Raw genomic sequence first — 22,280 nt, forward strand, 5'->3', positions numbered from 1 at the left:
AATATACCTTTGCTGGATGCTATTAAACAGGTTCCTTCCTATGCTAAATTTTTGAAAGATCTATACACTGTGAAGAGGAAATTGAATGTGAAAAAGAAAGCCTTTCTAGCCGAACAAGTGCTATTCTTCAAAACAATAATGCTTTGAAATATAAAGACCCTGGTTGTCCTACAATTTCCTGCTTTATTGGAGAGCATAAAATTGAAAGAGCCTTACTTGATCTTGGTGCTAGTGTGAATTTACTTCCATATTCAGTTTTTCAGAGTCTCAATCTAGGTGAGTTAAAACCAACTTCTATATCTCTTTTACTTGCCGATAGATCTGTAAAAGTGCCTAGAGGAATAATTGAAGATGTGTTAGTACAAGTCGATAAATTCATTTATCCTATGGATTTTATTGTCTTAGACACAGAACCTGTTGAAGCATGTAGTTCATTTCCTGTTATTTTAGGACGTTCGTTTCTTGCAACATCTAACGCATTGATTAATTGTAGGAATGGACTGATGAAGCTATCATTTGGAAACATGACATTGGAGATGAATATTTTCAACATTTGCAAGCAACCTGGAGATGATAATGATTTACAAGAAGTAGATCATATTGACGAATTAGTTTATGATCAACTTGAATCTACTTTAAGTAAAAATGAGTTGGATAAATCTGAAGATTTGCAAATGATTTATTCTAAGGAAGAAATCACGGATGAAACAAGCACCGAAAATGTTGATGCAAATCTTTTGTCAATAGTGACAACAGATTCGACATCTAACATCACACCAATGGATGATTACTTTCCTAGCAAATCCTTACTTTCTCTTAGTCCAATGCCTTGGTATAATAAAAATATCAATTTTCTTGCTTTAGGAGATTTGCCAGTTGATTGGAGTACTCAAGACAAAGAAAAGTTTTTGAACGAAGTGAAGAGCTTTTACTGTGATGACCCTAACTTATTCAAATATTGTCCTTATCAAATATTTCAAAGATTCATTCCCGACAATGAGGTAAGTAGTGTCATTAAATTTTGTCATTCTGAAGCATGTGGAAGTTGTTTCTCGTCAAAAAAGACAATTGCAAAAATCTTTCAAAATGGATTTTATTGGCCCACCATGTTCAAAGACACGCATGCATTCTGCAAAACTTGTGAAAATTGTCAAAAGATTGATACTGGTCAAAAAGTTTTGTTTTATGATTCTCAACTCTATGCAGTCCCTAGGGAGCTAAGATCAAGATGGAGCAATCCTTATGGGGCTTGTGATATTGAGAATTCAATGAATGACAATGATTTTAAGGAAAATGGACATCGTTTGAAAGCTCACTTTGATAATTTTCTTAATGAAAACGAATCAACTGGTTTGAATGATTTTGTAGATAAAGGTTGATTATTTTTTTCTCACATTGTTTTTGTGTTTCTTTTTGAGTGATTTTTGCTAGTTTCTCTCACCTCAGTCAAATGGCGGATAACGGTACTCCGTGACTTAAGTCGGTTCTTTCAGTTTCCCACAATAACTGATATCTGTGTATATATCTGTGCAATTCTTTGAATCTCTCTTCCAATTCTCATTTGAAAATGGACACTAATCTTGAAAAATTGAAAAAGTATTTTCCCGCTCTGCCTCAGAATGCGATTACAAAAATTTACCGTGCTAGATGTGCAAGATTGAGATTGTTAATGAATCATGGAATTCCTGAAGATATTCGCTGGTTGATTGAAGCAAAGATCCGATTATCAGGTGAGTCCTCTAACTTCATTTCACACATGCCTGGAATAGGTAAAAGCACTTTTGCAAAGAAGCGTCGTGCAAAATGACTCGATGTCTGTCATCGATGTGCTAGATGGACTTGTAATACACAATGTCGTTCTTTAGGAATGGTATCTATAAACCGTAAAGATAAAATACAATTCATTAAGGATAGCCTGAGTAAGGAGTCTTTAGATAATCTTCTATTGACTCTTGAGACGCATCCTAGTGGAGACGTGCATCGTGCAATTCATGATTTATGGCCACTATTTCATAAAGAACATGATCGACTTAGTCTTGGGAATCTGACTAAAAAAAACCCTGTTTGCCAGTTTTTAAGAAAACTGGATGGGAAGCCTATCCCCGACCCATAAAGGGCGTTTAAGCCGTTCTTGGACGTAAAACCAAGGAAAGATGTGAGCCACAATCACAACTACCTATACATACACATGCTTTTTCAAAAGTAAATAAATAAAAAGAGAGAGAGAGTGTATGACTCTAGTTGGCCTATATATAGGTGTTATGATTGCCTTTCTAATTTCTCATCTATAAAACCCTCTCTTCCTTCCTTTCATTTCTACTTAACCCATACATTCAAGAAATACAGAAGTGTGTAGAAATGGCAAATTCCTCAAGTCATCATATAAGAAATATTTGTGTTTTCGGTGGATCTAGTCTTGGGAAAGAATAAGAGTTTTTAGAATCAGCAAATCATCTTGGTCAAGTGCTAGGTGAGAGAAAGATTCATTTAGTGTATAGGGGAGACAGTCTTGGGTTAATGAGAGGTGTGTCAATAGCTGCATTTTTAGGAGGTAGTCAAGTTTTGGGGGTCGTCCCCGAAGTTTTAGCACAAGGGGGCATCATTGGAAAAATAATTGGAGAGGAACTTCAGGTCTCCATAATGTCGGCTCGAATGAATGCAATGTTTAACCATGCTGATGCCTTCATTGCTTTACCAGGTGGTCTAGGCACATTGGAAGAGATCTTTCATATTTCCTCTTGGGCTCAATTGCACATTCACCATAAACCCATAGGTTTGTTAAATGTTAATGGTTACTGCACATTCACAATAAACCTATAGGTTTGTTAAATATTAATGGTTATTATGATAAGTTGTTGTCTTTTCTTGATCATGCTGTGGAACAGGAATTTCTAACATCTTCTGCACGAAAAATCATAATCTCTGCTGCTACTGCTGAACAATTAATTGACCAACTACAATCCTTCATTCCTGTAATTGATCCCTCTATGAGTCGCATAAATTGGTCAACTAAGGAAAGCTGTAAAAAGCTTAGATTAGATTTGAGTCTTCATTAGTAATTTTTGTGTTGTTTTGTTTTATTATTGTGTTTTGTTATTTCTTATTTTTATTTAAGTGTGTTTCAGGTTTGTCAATGCTCGTTATTTCAGGTGATATCTTCTATACTCTATCTTTCTACCTTAGAACATTGAGGATAATGTCTCGTTTTGGTTGGGGGGAGAGGGTAGTAGTTGATAAAAAAAAAAATTATTTTTCATTTCATAAAGCATGTGCATAATTGTTGTTACTAGGATGGCAGAGTAAATGAGCTCTTTTGTTAAAGTGACTCTTGAGACGCATCTTAGTAACCATTTTTAACAAGGTCTATTATAATACTTCTTGAAATATTCAGGTTTACAAACTCTCGCATTGTTATCACTTAATTATGCTCATATACTTATTTAACATGTATTCTTAAACCTTAATTTACACACACACACACTTTAACATATGATTGTGGGTTGCATATTGGATTATTACATTATTTATGTTCTTTTGTTAAAGGTAACAACTAAGGGAAAGGGATTGTATATAATTAAAATATATATATATATATAAAATGATAATAATAAAAATATAGATAAGTTTGGTTTCATAGCCTCCCTAACCTAAGCAATTAAGCTCGAAAGGGTGTTTTAACACCTAATACCCTAAAGTCAACTGACTTGGGAGCTATTGGCTCAACGCTTGTTACATGGGTTGAGGAGAAAAGCTTAAGGAAATCAAACATTGCACTATTTACATATCAGTATCTACGACCCAAGTTACAAAGCTCGTAGGGGTGTCTTAACACCTAATGCCCTAAGACCAACTAGTCTGGGAGTCATTAGCCGAAAGCTCGTTACATGGGTTAAAGAAGCATGATTTTTTTAAATTATATGTATATATATTTAAAAAAAACAAGAAGAAAAAAAAATGACAAAAATAATAATCCCAACCCAAGAAAGTTAACCTTAAACATTAAAACAAAAAAAATTGTTTTCTTCCAAGAAAAGCCCCATAATTATGTGTTGCTACATTGAGTACAAAAGAAAGGTTTATGAATATCTTGTTAAGAGGTACTGAGCAGGTATATAAATTTAACGAGAGTTTGTTTATCTAGATAGATTAATGGAAGTTAAATGATGAATGCCTTGCTTTGTGGAATTTGCAAATTGTTTTTCTATTTTAACGCTTTGATTACTAGGGACTAGTAATAAGCTGGTTGGGGGGTGTGATTAGTACTTAAAAGTGCATTTTTATCAAGGTTTTATATCATCATTTTGCACTTGAAGTATCAATAACTCCTTAACTAAAGCATGTTTTATAATAATATATCTAATAATATAAGATACCTTTAATTTGTGGTAAATGTTCATTTTAAATGCAGGCCTATCACATAAATGAAAGGATTGATTGATGAATTTAAGAACTGAAATTGAAAGGATAAAGAGATGGCCAAACTTAGAAAAGAGATGTCGGTGCAATCCAAACCGGAACACTGTTCGGTAAATGGGTCATATCTGGAGCTATATATCTCAGATTTAGGTCCAATTTATATGGATGGAAAGGTAAGACATAGGCCTACAACTTTCATATGGAGCCCAAGATCTAAAAAGGCCATTATCAAGTCCAAATTGTAGCAACAACAAAGAAGCCCGAATCTGTCTTCCAGCCCGAGCACTGTTCGGTATTTTGGCCATATCTGGAGTTCTAGAAGTCCAAATGAGCTGAAGTTTTTACACAAGAAAGCTGAGACAATTGCCTACAACTTTCATGTTTGCAACTGGCTCCAGTTTTGACGTTATCAATGACGTTTTGGGCAGACAAGAGAAGATAAGGATTGTCACCAAGTCAAAAGTTGGTCACCCACTTATCAATTAGTCATCAAATCAATAGTTCCCATTTTTGGCCTATAAAAGGAGGCATTTGCCATGCATTTAGGCATCTTGGTGTCCAGATCAAGATCATGCTCTTCCTTTCTCTCTTTGTATTTTTTATGCTTTGTTTTCATTAATATTAAGTTTATGCCTTTCATTTCCTTTCCTTTACTTAGTTAACTTTTATGTTCTTATTTTGTTTATCTATTTTGCTTTCTTTCATTATGTCTAGCTAAGTTAATTATGTCAAGGTGAAAAGGTTACACTAATGGTGTAAGAATAAGTATAATGTAAACTTAATATGGACTTTAATGTTTGATACTAACATGTTTTATATTTGCTATCTTGTTCACTCTTTAATACTTTGCTTGTTAAATGACTAATCTTGATTTATGTTGTATAACACTTGGTACAACAAATGCTTGGCACTTTCATAGCCCATAATGTATGGTATAACCGACACCTGAGCTATGAAAGGAACTTGATTTGTTGTTAACATAAGTTATAATCATGAATGCTTGACGAGATTTACAAGTATTAGCATTAATTGAATAAGATGACTAATGTAATCATGTTAACAATATATAATCTGATTGGAACCTCCTTTGTGTGTGGTTTCCAATTCAATAATAAGAGTTTATACTATACTTGTTTGATATACCATTAGTGGAACCTCTAACCTTGACATTTGTTATTATCATTGTTTAATCGTTACATTAATATTCCATCTCAAAGTTCTCATCATCTTCTTCTTCTTCTCTTTCTTTATTATTATTATTATTACTACTACTACTACTACTACTACTACTACTACTACTACTACTACTACTACTACTACTACTACTACTACTACTACTACTACTACTACTACTACTACTACTACTACTACTACTACTACTACTACTACTACTACTACTACTACTACTACTACTACTACTACTACTACTACTACTACTACTACTAACTGTTGTTGTTATTGTTGTTTTATAATTGTTGTTTATAATTTGTATAATTAACCTCCCTGTGGTTCGACCCCGGTCTTGCCGGGTTATTTTTTACTTCGACACTCCTGCACTTGGGAGAAGACATCAATCTTTTAGTCGTGTCAGTGACATTATTACTTATTGTAATGGGTGGAGAGGTGAAAAGAGAAAGATACTGGATTTGTGAAATTTTAATTTCAATAGTGATGTAGATGACAACTACATGTAATTATAAATAGTGAGCTATGCTAGATTGAAAAATTTGTCAAATAATTTGATAAATATTCCTTTATAATGTGCTACTATGGAAAACATTAAAAAACTAAAAAAAGTTTTCTCAACTTCCCATCATAGTTATTAAACTCAATTTGAAAGTTGACCCGGCTAAAGAGCTAAGTTTCGGGTTACACGGGTCAATCTAAAAAAATTAAAAGAAAAATATTTAAGGTTTAAATATTTTATATGAAAAAAATTAAAAAACAATTTATGTGGATGTAATAGCCCCAACATTTGTATTCAAAACAAAGAGTAAGGGCATGATAATTCAATTAAGATTAGGGATTTTTTTTTTGTAATCAATAAAAATTTTGGCGTAGTTTCCTTTATATTTTTGGGTACCAAGTTATCGACTCTTCTTTCATAATCCTCACTTATCAAATTTCTTACTTATCCTATCATTCATGACTTTTTCCTCATATTACATCACAACTTTTCAATAATCAAATTCACACAACTCTAAACAATTCAATATTCCACATTTACATGGATGCAATCCAAAGAATTATTCTATAAATTATAACTGAAGTACATTACACAATTCAAAGATTTACAAATAAGGACCACTAAGAAAATTATAGTTGAAATAAGTACATAATTAAAGAAGAAATTCATAATTAATATTATACTATATAAAAGGACTTTTGATAAACTGCTGACGCATTATATTACATAACAAAATGATAAATTCATTCATTATAAAATGCCACCCAACAAAATATAAAGAAACTAATCTATTATTCAGTCCGATAAGGAATGTACCTAAAAATTAATTTAGTACAATAATTTGATTAGACAAATGAAAAAAAAAAGATATTCATAAAATTCTTTTTACTTTCTTTCTTTCTTCCTTTCTTTTTTTCTTTTTGGAAATTTAGTAAAAAAATCATTAAGTTAGCTTGCTCATCTAGTATCATATATATATTATTTAAATTTCAGAATAATTTATGAATTTTTTTGAACATCAACCAAAAATATAATTATTCCTATCGTCCAATTAACTCGGCATTACCTTCACTAATAGATAATTAATTTTTCACCAGTCCATTTAATAAGCACTATTGTCATCAATCTAAAAATTAGTTTAAGGTTTTACCCATTCATCAAGGTTCAAATCCTATTAATTAGGAAATTAATTCTTCATCTCGTCTATTTGTCAGGACACTAATTTCATTAAATTAGAAATTAGTTCAATGATTTACCTATTCACTAGGATACTAATCCCATTAACTAAGGACTTAATTCCTTATCATGTCCATTTATTAGGACATTAATTCCATTAATTCAAGAATTAGTTCAACGATTTGCTCATTTACAAGGGTTTTAATCCTAATAACCAGGGAATTAATTCCTTATCACACCCATTCACCAAGGCATTAATCTCATTACTTCAAGAATTAATTCATCACATAACATGTCTTATTTTCTTAAGTAAATAATATAAGCATGTCTTATTTTCTTAAGTAAATAATATAAAAATTACTAATTTATCAACCATAATTAATTAGATAAAAATATATATTGACCAATAATAAATTCGAGCATTGTGTCAGGTACGACTGAGCTAAAACTGAAATTCCCTGTTGTGGTGTCAACGCGACAACCTCTCTTGAATTGACAAGTATATCAAATCATTATTCTACTTTTCATATTGACACACTCAATAAATAAAATTCTTCTAATTATTCTTTCATTTGTCAAAATAAAATTTAGAGAGAAACATGAAAATTCTCTTCTTCTTTTTGTAAATTTCCTTCCTATTTTTTCAATTTCCACATTACAACACAATTCATTTCATCATTCAAATCAACACACACATTATAAATTTGGTTATTTTTTAATCAAAATTTAAGTCAAGAAACTTATTTTGAAACTGTGATGGCACCTTAGCAGGAATAGCAAAAATTTCAATACTTTTAAATCGAGAAATTTTTCTTGCTTGAATTTGTTTTTCCTTTCCTAGCCGAATGCTTCCTTCTCTTTGAAAAAGTAAGTGTATTCTTTCTTCTTTTTTTTGTTCTTTCCCTTACAGCACGCACTTACTTGCTATATATATATATATATATATATATAATTAACTCTTTTTTTAAAATTCCTTCCATGTCCCTTAATTTTTTCTTCCCATGCACAGACAGTTGCGCACACATAATTATTTAACTTTTAAAAGATACCTTTTATATTTCCCAATAATAACTGTTATGATCTAAAAACTTAATATTTATTTATATCAAATTTTATCTAAGTTATTTTAAATTTTATTAAATTACTCGTTGGTAGTTTTATGAAATTCACTTTCATAAAAACATTTGTTTAGATTTTTATGTTTATTTATTTATGTTAAGACCTAAACAAAATCTTTCAATTCAGATTCTCAAGTATATCATTATTTATATAATTTATTTGTCACATTTTCTCATTTTTTGTAATTTTAAATTTTATCAATATCAATAATATTACTTGGAGTTTTACAAACGGATATACATTATACATGTTATAAATAATAAAGTTTAAAAAATTATTTTAAAATTTTTTTTATCCAATATTAAAAAAATATAATTTTTTTCATGTGAACATAAAATATATATATTAAAATATTTCTAATAAAAAATAAAATATTATTTTAATATTTATCTAATGAATTTTAAAATAAATTAATAAACAACTAAAAAATATAAAAAAAATATGAATTTCTAGTTAGAAAAAAACATATTTAAAAAAATATTGCTATTAAATTTTGTTGATCATCCATATTCTAAATTGACTGGTTTTCTTCACATTATTTATAGGCTCATGTTTTAATAAAACAAACCTTCTCAAGATTTCAAATTACTCAAATTTCAAATTAACCCGTTAGATGAAGCCAGATACAATAACTCTGCTCCCTATGAAACTGTTTGCTTGGTAAAGGTCCTAAATCACTTGCAGTGGCGGAGCCAAATAGGGGGCAATTGCCTCCTTAATCCTTTTTTGTTTAAAATATTTTTTATATTAAAATTTTAATATAATGTTTAAAAAGCTTTTTTTGTTTTTAAATTATTGTTCCTACCTCCTTTTCTTCTACAATTGTTTTTATGTTCTAAATTATTAATTAGTTAAATAAGTAATTTATTATTTATGTTTTAGGTGAGCTTCCTTCATTTTTTTCTATTTATTTTATTATTTAATTTTAGTTTTAATAATATGATAATTTATAGATTTGTTAAATTAATATATATATATATAATATTATATGCATATAAATATTAATTAAAATGAGTTTTGATGAATTAATATATATTTTATTATAAATTTCATATGAAAAATAATGGTGATCAATATACTAGTGATTAAAAGTGAAATACTGAACAACTAAAAAAATTAAAGATGTAATAAAAAAATTAAAAATATATATTGATATTTATATTTAACCTATTTATGTAAAATAATAAATTAATAAAGAATTATTGCCAATAATTTTACTAGTCCTAGAAGATTTAAAAATTTATGAATAAAAGTTTCATTATATATATTGAGAAAGAATATTTTTAATAAAATTAATAATAAAATTATTATTAAGTAATTTTTAAATATAAAAACTCAAAAAATAATTATCATATAATTTTTTTATTTTAAAAATATTTTTAAATTAATTTTACATAACATGAATTAATATATACATTTCAAATTAATTTCTTTATATATAATACATATCTATATAATATATAATATATAATATTTATAATTTATTTCTTTATTTAAATTTTTTTTAACCCCACCATTAATCACCGGAACTTTAAACTGACCCACTAGACCGGAACAGGCTGATAACTATGCTCCCCGTGAAACTGTTTGCTTTTTTCTTGATGCATGGCCGAAGACAAGGATAGAGAAATAAGTAGTAAATTTAAAATAGGAGTTCAGGTAGAAAGAACAAAAAAGCACTCACGAGCCGACACCATGCTGGGCCACCATCCCCCTCAATCAATTTTCTTTTTTTTCTAGAATAGATAGCCACCACATTTGCATTTGCATTTGCATCACATTGTAACACAACAACTCTACTATACGGACCTTCTTTCTTTCTCTCTGTAAAACTGCAACATTTCTCTGTCCGCCATTGATATCTCTAACGCTCTTTCCCCATTTTTCGATCAATAATGGCTTCTTTAGTGCTTGCAATACTCATGTTGGCCATGACTGGTCGTGCAAGTAAGTTATGATATTATCCTTTTTCTTTTTTTCTCTCTCTTTTCTTTGTATCTGTTTTGGTGTCTATTTTTTTTTCCTCTCAGCTGACAACCGAAGCCACGGGCACTAAATCTAATCCCATTGTAGACAAGGATATCCTCTCCATGCTTGTTTTCCTTTCTCCGATTTTTCTCTTAATAGTTGTTTCTTAATAACTTTTTGTTTTTTTTTAAAAATAGAATGTTTTTTTTATTCTGTTAATAGTTGGTTTTAGGCAATATACTGTTTCCACGATGCAATCTCCTCTTCAACTTATTTTTGGTGGAGTAAGGTCTGATTACTTTTTTTTTTTAGCCTGTTGTGCCATTTTTTGTTTCCTGTTCATCTCCGTCTTTAACTGTACTGCAGATGGAGAGCGTCTTCCTTTATCATTTTTTCTTTCTTTAAACCCTAATTGGATATAAATGTTGGATATAAATGTTTCATTCATTTCATTCTGTAATCTTGTTGTGGTTAGGTTGCACATGGTGCGTTTGCAAGGAAATGAGCGATTCAGTCCTCCAGCAGACTCTAGACTATGCTTGTGGAGCTGGGGCTGATTGTGGCCCTGTCCATCAAAATGGCCCTTGTTTCCAACCCAATACTGTCAGGGCTCATTGCAGTTATGCTGTGAACAGCTACTTCCAAAGAAAGGGGCAGGCTCAAGGCACCTGTGATTTTAAAGGCACTGCAACGGTTTCTGCATCTGATCCTAGTAAGCCATTCTCCAAATCTCTCAGGTATTAATCTTACCTGTTTCGTTGTGAAGAAACCCATGGACTCACTTTTTCTTCTTTCTTCTTTTTTTTTTGTAATTGATCTAGGCATTAATGGCTGCTCTTATCCTTCCAGTGTCAGGTAATATGCTTTAATTAACTGGTAGAATTTTTGTGTTCAACGACTATTTTCTTAGCAATCAATCCGAATTCAGATAAGGTGCAATACTCTCTAGTGATCTCTGGATGCCCTTAACTTCTTCAAATAAAATTCCTTGAGGCAGCATAGTTTATAGACTGCCTTTACTAGACGATTATTTTAGGTGAAGAACTTTCTTAATTAGATGAATACACTACAATTAGATTTGGCCACCCTTTATTCTATAGCTCCCCAACATCCCCCACTAAAATTAAATAAATATAAAAAGCGAGCACACATACTTCATGCAAACTTTATCTAATATAATGTGTTGGGACGTCAACCAAGAATCCAGGTCATGGAATTCCATCCTCCGTGATTTTGGTTTTTAGTTTATTCTAAAAAGTGTTATTAGAAAATCCCCACCGACCTGATGTACTGATGATCCATTGGCTCGAAACTTGTCGAGGCTAAGGTTTTTTTTTTATCCCCCCTATATATGGTTGGCTTAAACCTGGACCTTGGGCTGGGTCAAACCTGGGTTGTTATTATAACTATAAAAAAACTCAGCTATAGGTGGAATTTATGTGTAGCTCATGGTTCTGACAAGGGTAAAGTTTAAGATGGTTAACCAAGCTGGATGCTGGACTTGAAATTGTGTAAGAGTGAGAGCAAAAACTCGAGGCTGGTGTTTGTTCAAAACATTATACAAAATTCTAAATATGGTGGAGAAATCACTATGCCAAAAAACACTGTTTACCCCCTCCTATTTCATTCTAGATTTGCTGTTTATTTTTTTCTTTCATTTTTGTTTTCAAACATTTTTTTTCCGACAATTGAACCATTTTGAGTTCAAATTAAAATTAGAGAACAATTAATTTAAATTTATTGATCAAACATGAAGATTGACAGGAGAAGAACCAATGTTAAAAAGACACTAAAAAATAAATGGTGGGTTTAAAATACTTGTGAAAAGTTCAATTTAGCCTTACTTTTTAAATTCTACCTATTTGGTCCTTTAATTTTTTTAACTCAATATTGGTATAAAAGTTTTTTTTAGTTATTTTTGAGTTCCTAGTTGAAGAAAAGTCGTCGAATTTTGATTGCAGAGAGAAATAATTAGTATTTACACCTATTTTAGCTATCAAAATAGATAATATTAGTTTTAGTGGCTTCTATTTGGTTAAAAGAGTTCTATTTAGTTGTTTTTAACCTTAAAATTGCCTAGCTAGACAAGAATTTTTGGTTTCTATTGATTTTGATTTTTTTTATGGTTTATAGGTTATTTATGGTTATTGATAAATTTATCAAAATATTTAGGATAGATGTTTTCTAGATCAAAAAACCATGAGTTTTAATTTTTACCACCTTGGCAAGAACATCAGGAGAAGCATACTAAGTATCATCAAGATTTTTTATAATTTTTCTTTTAAAAAGACATGTATTTTTTATGTGTTTTTTAAAAAATAATTTTAAATTTATATTCAAATTAAAACACCTTTCTGAATTTTTTTATTTAACCTTTCTAAAGAGTGGTTTTGCATTTAAATTTTGAAGGGGTTATTCTAATTTATTTATAAGTTTTTTATATAAATGAATTTTATTTTTGAATTTTTAAAATAATTTTCTTACAATTTATATTTAAATCAACACACTTTTCTGATTTTTTTATCTAGCCTTTTAAAATAACGATTTTGTATTTAATTTTTAAAGAGATTATATATATATATATGAACTTTATTATAAATAAGTATACCTTTACATGTTATTTTTATTTTATTTTATTCAATCAATTCTATATATCTATTTTTATTGTTATTTAATTAAATAAAAAATTAAATTTAATAAAAAATTAGTAAATATAATCAGGTAAATAGCAAATCAAATATTTTTTTATATTTATTATTTAATTTTTCTTATTATATCTTTAGTTGATGCAAATCAAATAAGAAGAAAATGATACAGGTGAGAGCTAAACTTTTTTAAAGAATTTGATTTTTCTGAAAAAAAGGGAAATTTTTTATTTTTTAGCTTCAAATTTTTTATTTTTTAAAACTGATATAAAAAATAAATTTTAAATAATTAAAAAACAACTCTTAGCTTATGCTTATTTAGATTCCGGTACTGGTTAGTGGGAACTTTTTTCCATGTGGGATGGGCATCTTTCCTTTTATCACTCGGGGAAAGGTAAGTGCTCGCGGGAATATCGACTCCATCAACTGTTTTCTCGGAGAGGTTACTTTTTGTTTGTAAAATCTACAACCCTCTTTTTTATTTTGATGGGAATGGCATCTTTCCTTCATAGCTGGCTGGGAAAAATAGTTCAAGAACATCATCATTCAATTCCAATAGGTGCTTGCAGGAATTTTGAGTGTCTATGAACTGCTTTCTTGAAGAAGTTACTTTTTGTTTGTAAAATCTACAAGACCCTTCCTTTTATTCTCATAGGAATGGCATCTTTCCTTCATAAGCTGGTAGGGAAAGATACCTTTTGGCAAAGAATTTGCAGCCTCCCTCGCTATCAAACTGTTTTCTTTCAGCTTATGCTTTTTGTCAGTGACGCCCTTCTTTTCTCTTCTCTCGAAGTCTCATCTTTGATCATTTTTCCAGTGATTTTTTTTTTTCCGGTTTCATATTGGCTCGCGTGGAGATTGAATGATGATGTTCTTGAACTCATTTTAACCATTCATTGCTGGCTACTCTTCTCACTTCTATAAAAGGATGATACTGCAATAATTCAGACCGAATGCCCTTCGATAAAGTTAAAATGTCACTGGAACGTAACGGGGATAGCATGTCAATATAAAAGATGCATTTAATGTAAGGACAATAATGTACCTCAAAAACATACCGCCTCCTTACTTTCTAACCAAGCTCTCCATCATCCTTGTTATTAGTAAACTGGAATATTATTTCAATTAAAAGAAAACGAGCAATCCGCGATGGAGATTCCGTCCTGTGAAATTTTTTATAACCATCAGTCTACAATGCCTTGATGGTTTCTTTTCTATCGAAACATTAAATCTATGCTCGTCAAAAAGTGAGCCTGTCTCCATGGTAAAAAGCTGTGAATAAGCGTGTCTAACAAATGAGGCATGGAGTTTTTTTGGGGATTCTAACATGTAAAACAAAACAAATGATAAAATAATACAGTACAAAAAATATTCAGAGAAATAACACTGGTTTAAAGATTTGTAAATAACATTCATAATTTGTGAGTGGCAAGTGTTACATGTGATTCTCGAGTCGTCACGATAAATAGATAGGAGAGGAGATAAAGAAGAAAAAGGAAAGAAGAAAAAGAAAGAAAAAGATTTTAGAAATATACCTAAACTTAGATATATAGGAGAATTTTTTTTTTAATAACCTCAAAAAATCTAGAGTTGATAAAAAAACATTTAATTATATCAAAAAATATCACCAATATTAATTGAAGTGAACTATATAAACAGTCAAAAGTAAGAGAGCGTAAACACTTTTAGATGATTAGTGTGATATATTTTATTTATTTATTTTATAATTTTTAAGTATTGTTAAATTTATTTTGTTGTAATTTTTTTAACAATACTAATTACGTTATCAGAGTTTTGGTGTGTTTAGTATAATTTTTTTATTTTTTTATTTTATCCTTGTAATTTGTTAAGATATATAGGAGAATTTTTTTTTAATAACCTCAAAAAATCTAGATAAAATAAATCTAATAACATAATAAAGATTACAAACAATAAATAAAATAGGTCACATTACTTATCCAAAAATATTTAGACTTATTTGTTTTTTAACCGCTCCTCTGCATTCCATTCCTATAACCATTTATAATCTTTTGGTAAGATTAAATTTATATTGTTAAGGTAATACATTTATTGTTTTCATTGGAATTTTAATGAAGTTTTTTTTAAAAAAAAAATTATGTACAATAATTTTAAAACTTGAAAGATTTGAAGTTAACATTAATGACTTTGGAAATCATAAATGTTATCCAAGGCGCTTTGCTATTTATTTACAAATTTTTTATATTATTTTATTTTATGAATTTTTTTTACTGCACCAGAATCGAAAAAAATATTTGGGGTCATGTTTGGATTTGTAAATGTAGAAGTGTCACATCAATGGCGGGCCATATATTTTGATTATGATTCCAAACGTCAAAACAAGCTTGGGATGGGCAAAAGATTTTGAGATACGAACCAACTTTTTAATTTTGAGATGTCTTGAGAAATGTGTATAGCAGCATGTGTGGTCCCACAGTTCTAGCTAGGGTGCCTTCAAGGACAGCTACTCTATGGAGGAGTGCCATTTCGGATCCTAAGATTAACAGGAGCATCTTGCACTGTTTTACTAGCATTTATAATCGTTTTTTTTTTTTTTTTTAATGTCTAGATAGCGCGGTTATTTTTTTAATTTTTTTATATTAAAATAATATTTTTTAAAATTTATTTTTGATATTATTATATTAAAATAATCAAATAATTTTAAAAAATATTATTTAAATTTAAAAACGAAACACTCTTAAACAATACCATTATAAAATAGCGCGGGTGGTACTGTATACTTTCCCACAAGCCTCGATTATACGGTAAGCAAAATGTAATCTTGGAAAATATTTTGTTTTTATATATATAATACTATCAATTATTTCTAAAATATTTTTTATTTAAAAATATATTAAAGTAATATATTTTTATTTTTTAAAATTTATTTTTCATATCAATATATTAAAAATATCTAAAAAAATAAATAAAAAAACTAATTTTCTTTAAAAGCGCGGCATGGCCGAAGACAATATAGGAAAAGGGAAATCCTTGAATACTGACTGATTAATAATTTGAACTCGTAAGGTATGATGCTGTTTGCAGAAGCTGAACTAGAATTTTAGGCATGATGGTGACAATAAAAAATATGCAATAATATATTTGCAAATAATATTTTGGGAAGGCATAGAGGGCTTGAATTCAATGGTATATCTGAAAAAGGTAGATAAAATTTTAGTACTAGAATGGAAACTTAATTGAACCGGCATCAGCAATGCTGTAGTTATGTGATGGCATGGAGGGGATGCTATGAAGCACAAATGTAGTGGTGCTGCGTTATCACTAGGATTTAAATTAATTTTGAACGTGAAAGAAGAAGGCACTACATTATGGATGTTTTTTTTTTTTATGGTGTCATGAATAAATAATGAAAAGATGATGACAATATTTAAAATAATGAATTAAAAAATATATTAATTTATAAAAGAATGTTAATATTAATTAAAGACTAAATTAGAAAGTTATTTTTTTTCAATGAGAAGTAAAAGATAAATATAAATTCAAATATTTTATCTTGATTGTTCATTATATATATATATATATATATATATATATTATAATGGAGATTTACTATAGTTGCTAAATATATATCATTTGTTATCTTATAAATTTAAAATGCAAATAAAACTAATCTTCTTAAATTTAACAATCCAAAAAAATTAAAAATAAATCACAATAATCTCTTGAGATATTATGAAACTATAGAGACAATTTAAAAGATTTATTACTCTTTGAAAAATTAGCTAAACTAAATAATTTCAAAAATAAGAAAGGTTATAAATTATTAAAAAAAAGACCAGAAACATATTTTTATATAAATTTTTGGTAATTAAAATAAATATACATAACAATTTCATTGATATATATTCAAGAGTAAAAATTGTATTTTTCAGTACAAAACTCATTTTTTAAACATGTGTTTATTTATTTATATAATGAAAACATGTTTTTTAAATAAAAACTTACCATAGCTTCAATAAAAAATTCATTCCTCAATATTTTTTTCACGTATGAAAAAATAAAACATGAAAGAATAATTAAACTATTAGATTTAGGAATAAATTATTCATAAAACAATTGCTAATATTACCATAAAAAGCTATAATTTAATTTAAAAGTTATGACATGACTAGAAAATTTTTAAAATATCATCCAAATAATTTTCAATCTTTTAAAATTATCATAAGAACACTCTATAAACCTTAATAAAGTTATTTTTAACTTTAAAACATAATCTATTCACCTTAAAATCAAAGCAATTACACTGAATCCAAAAGAAACTTCTTAGGCCTCCATTTACCTTTACTATTATGTTTGAAGGGAAATATTTATTGAACATTCATTTTAAAGATTAATTCATTTACACTATGATTGATTTTTTTGTGAGCGCTGAATTATGGCTGACTGAATTCTCTCTAGTTTTCCTGTCATTGGCAACTTTCTCTCCTCTTGCAACATCAAAATCCTAAAACATGAAAAAAAAAAAAAAGTTTAGGAGCAAAACATAAAATCCCGAAACAACAATCAAATATGCCAAAATTGAGTGACCGAATTGATGTTAGGCTTTATTTTTTGTTTATATTAATTTTGGTCATTGTTATTGTAATTTTTTAAACAATAACTTAAAAATTTTATTATATAAAATCAATATTTTATTTAACAACATAGTTTTCTCTAAGCAAAATCATAATATTTTATAATACCTCGCATGCACTATAACATGTAAACCAAAAACAATAAAAATTATAAAACCATAAGATAACTTCTGAGGATCAAATTCAAAAAAAGAAAGTTTAGTGACCAAAGGGGAAAGAACTAAGAATTTGAGGGATTTAGCAAGGAAAAATGGCTCAATGAACAGTAATATGAATAATGGGATGAGAATGAATTAACAGAACAATGTTTTGCTGATCTCTTTGACTTTATCGGGTAACATCGTTAATGTCCTGTTATGTCTAAAATAAACTTTAGACTGGATGCTTTTTATTTGAGAATTGAGATGAAGTTTATGCGAGTCCTAACCAATAGAGAGACAGCATCCCGTCAGCTTCACACTAAGACCGTGTTTGGTTAAGTAGTAGCTTCCCTGTTTAGGTGCCACTATAATTTTGATGTATTTGGTTAGATGCAACCCACACATTTTGTTTCATGGGACCCTCAAAAACCTGTGTTTAACCGCAGGCGTAGCAAAAGTAACTGAGTGTGTTTTTTTTTTTTGGTAATTATTATGATTGTAATTCGAAAAAAAATAATTTTAAAAAAATTATATTTGTTGTGGTTGGTTCATATAAAATGTATGTTTGGTTAAAATTATAGTTTGATTTTATTTTATCAAAAATCATGGCATGATATGTTTGATTAAAATTATGGTTGATGTTGGTATTGTATAGAAAATACTTAAAAAGAACATAAATTAATTTATTGTTTGTTTTAATAGAAAAAATAACATTCAGTACAAACAATAATCGACATAAAAGAAAATTGTTCATTAAAAAAAAATAAACATTATTGCTTCATTAAACTTGTTGCAATCTCATCACGAACATAATCCATACACGAAGCCTTCTAGTGCTCATATATTTGTAATTGTGAAACCATGCCAGTTAAAGTATCATCAGGAATAAAATAGGATGACGATCAAACTTGTTAAATGCAACATCTTGGATTGACTTCCTTTAAATGTAGCTACGCAGTGCCATTAATGTTATAACAATTTGAATTTGTGTTTTGTAAGGAAACACTAGCATACTTTGCAAAATTTTCCATTTTTTCTTCCGAACTCCAAATGTATGTTTTATTACACATTGTAATGATGAATGGATACGGTTGAATATTTCTTCATGACTTTGCGATTGTCCTCGTCGAAGAAATGCTGGAAGATAATATCTCTCATCTCTATATGATCCTAAGTAACCATACTCATTTGAATATCCCGAATTAATGAGATGATGGTTCCTTGTAACAAAATAAATTTATTTTCTATTGCAGACACAATAAATTTATTCAAATTGAACAATACTTAAATTTCTTATTTTGTAGTACTTTTTGATTGCTTTGGAAATCTTATATTTGGATTGTCAATCGTCTAGTGAAATATTCTTGTATCGTGTGCATTATCTTTTCATCCAGCTCAAACAAATATAAATTGTATGTCAAAGCTATATGCTGCAATTATATTGAGTTGGTATATCTTTTTTATTAATAAATGGTATTTGATTTGCTTATGATAAACAAGCACGTATGTGTTTCATCAATCCTTATAATAAACAAGCACGTATGTGTTTCATCAATCGCACTAATACAATTCTACAAAAAAAAAAATAGTTTCATAATCAATTTAAATATACTTCAAATATTTTTTTGTAATTTTTTTCAATTATTTAACAATTTAGATAAAGTATTTTTCACCTTGAAATGTGATATATATTTTATATTCATTGCAAATTCTTAACAAACACACTAACCTCAGAATTTTATTGAAATATCTGCTTACGGTTTCACCTGAATATTGAAATCTCTCCTGATCTTTAGCTCTAGAGGTTTCAAATAGGAAAGTTCAGAAGAGATTTTAATATTCAGGTAAAACTGTAAGTAGATATTTCAATGAAGTTCTTAGGTTAATATGCTTGCTAGCTGTTGATTTTATTAAACTAGTAGATCCAAAATTCTCAACAACATCAATGGAAATTGCAATGAATTTAAAATATATGCCACATTTCAAGATGAAAAATACTTTATCTAAGTTAAATAATTGAAAAAGGTTACAAAAAATATTTGAAGTACATTTAAATTGATTCTGAAACTATTTTTTTGTTTTTATAGAATTGTATTGGTGTGATTGATGGAACACATATACATGCTTGTGTATCACAAACAAATCAAATACTATTTATTGATAGAAAATGTATACTAACTCAAAATATATTGACATGTAATTTATATTTGTTTGAGCTGGGTAAGAAGGCAGTACACATGATACAAAAATATTTCATGAGATGATTGATAATTTAAATATAAAATTTTCAAAGCTACTAGAAGGTATTATGAAATAAAAAATTTGGATGCTGTTCAATTTGAATAAATTTATTTTGTGTCTGCAATAGAAAATAAGTTTTGTACTATCATTATCTTGTAGGGAAGTATCATCTCGTTGATTTGGGATATCCAAATAAGTATGATTTCTAGAAGTCATATAGAGGTAAGAGATATTATCTTCTACAATTTTATTGACGAGGACAATTGTAAAGTCGGGAAGAAATATTCAACCGTGTGTATTCATCATTACGATATATAATAAAATATATATTTGAAGTAAGGTAGAGAATTTTGCAAAATATGTCAATATTTCCTTACAAAACACAAGTTCAAATTATTGTAGCATTAATGACACTATATAACTATATTTGAAGGAAGTCAATCTAAGATGTTGCATTTAACGAGTTTGATCGCTATCCTGATTTTATTCCTGCTGATACTTTAACTGACGTGATTTTACAATCACAAACACGTGGACACCAAAGAGTTTCACGTATGGATTATGTTCGTGAGGGGACTACAACAAGTTTGATGGGACAATAATATTTTTTTTTTTAAATAAACAATTTTCTTTCTATGTCATTATTGTTTATATTAAATGTTATTTTTTCTATTAAAATAAACAATACATTAATTTATGATATTTTTAATTATTTTCTATACAATATCAACCTCAACTATAATTTTAATTAAACATATCATATCATTATTTTTGATAAATTTTTTTAACCAAACTAGATAAAATAACTACATCAAAAATAATATTTTTAAACCATAATCACAATAACTACTATAAAAACAAACACATTCTAAGATTCTTCAACATATTTTAAGCTCACTAATGTAATGTCCGTATTTGAAGTTTCTAAAATTAATATTTAGACGTGCAACGCCTTTTTAAACAAAGTACAAGTGTAATCATCTTGCGGATGTAACTTCAGATGAATATTTGCCCTCTATGATTGCCGATTTCTTTTTGTTTAGGGAATACATAAAGGAGAGAAGAAAAGGCTAAAAACTTCCAGTTTGAGGACATCCATTATACTTTTTCAAGCCTGTCGATACATGTCAATTCGAAACTCAGTAAATGTTCTATTTTATTTGTCCTTGAGCAGCTTGACGAAAGAAATGTCCTCTCTCAATCTCTACGATTAACTTTGTGAATTGTTCTTTGTTATGTGTTCAAAAATTATTTTTCGACCACCTGACCACCGCCTTTTTTCCAGCGCTGCAGGCACCAGCACGACTCCAACTCCAGTCACCGCAACGCCAACTCCGGTCACCACAAATCCATCCACCACCACACCCTCGACCACAACCCCAACCTCCACCACTCCCACCACCCCATACTCGGCACCTCCACCACTCCCACCACTCCATACTCGGCAACACCTAATGGAGTGCTAGGAGGGATTGGCAATGGAGTAGGTCCATCGGGAGCTGGAATAAACACAGGCATCCCTGATGCTGGGTTAAGACTTGAAAACACTGGCCTGTTCTCATTCTTTATAATCCTTGTGGTATCCAGTTTGATGCTCTAGTGGGGTTGAAGGTGCAAGAATGTGATCCTGATTGTGGCTTTGTGGTGGGGTACGGTGGTCACAGGTGATGCTGTATATCAATGTGCGTATGTGGGTATGCATGTGATTATGCTGTTGTTTATCTTAAGATACGCTAGCTAAGTTTTTGTTTGTTTCTTCTACTTTTCTACTTGGGTAAGAAAAATGGGCTTGTGTTCCTTTCGGAATGTTATGTGGTTTCCGGTGGGACGACTCTCTACCTGAACTATTTCCCCCGTTCTGTAAACCTAGATTTAGATCTAGAAAGCAGTAATGTATTGATGTTCTCAAGAGAGTTTGGCACCCTAGCTCTAATTAGGACAGCAAAACTTCGTTGCTCAACACTTATGGCTGTTTTCCGGTCACTTTGTGTACTTCTGTTGTTTTCAATAATGATGCCCGTGCCTGTAGTGAATGGTGCAACGCAAGATTATCAAGTTTTTCGGGGACAAGATGGGGTGGCTTGCGATGTCAGCAACAGAAAATTTAGAGTGCCTTGGTTATAAAGGCAATCTCAATGCTCTCCAATGCCTTTCAATTTTAGAAGTGATTTGGAAGGTGTAGATGCTTACTATTTCAATCTTTTCGATAAGACACTATTATATATATATGTATATATATATATCTTAAATTGTACTTAATGTAAAAAAAAAAAAA

General features: G+C 29.3%; 1 protein-coding gene across 1 annotated transcript; it reads left to right on the forward strand.

Annotated features, from left to right (window-relative positions):
* The first annotated feature begins 10,162 nt into the window (after nt 1-10,162).
* LOC105118164 (PLASMODESMATA CALLOSE-BINDING PROTEIN 3-like) lies at nt 10,163-21,988 on the forward strand. Its single transcript, XM_011016053.1, is given in 5 exon segments — nt 10,163-10,345; nt 10,842-11,078; nt 11,188-11,221; nt 21,291-21,411; nt 21,414-21,988. Coding segments are annotated over 5 exon segments (636 nt in total). The 5' UTR covers nt 10,163-10,293; the 3' UTR covers nt 21,606-21,988.
* Nucleotides 21,989-22,280: the final 292 nt, after the last annotated feature.

The sequence above is a fragment of the Populus euphratica genome, unplaced genomic scaffold (genome assembly GCF_000495115.2).
Source record: "Populus euphratica unplaced genomic scaffold, PopEup_1.0 scaffold1768.1, whole genome shotgun sequence".
In the NCBI taxonomy this organism is placed as follows: domain Eukaryota; kingdom Viridiplantae; phylum Streptophyta; class Magnoliopsida; order Malpighiales; family Salicaceae; genus Populus; species Populus euphratica.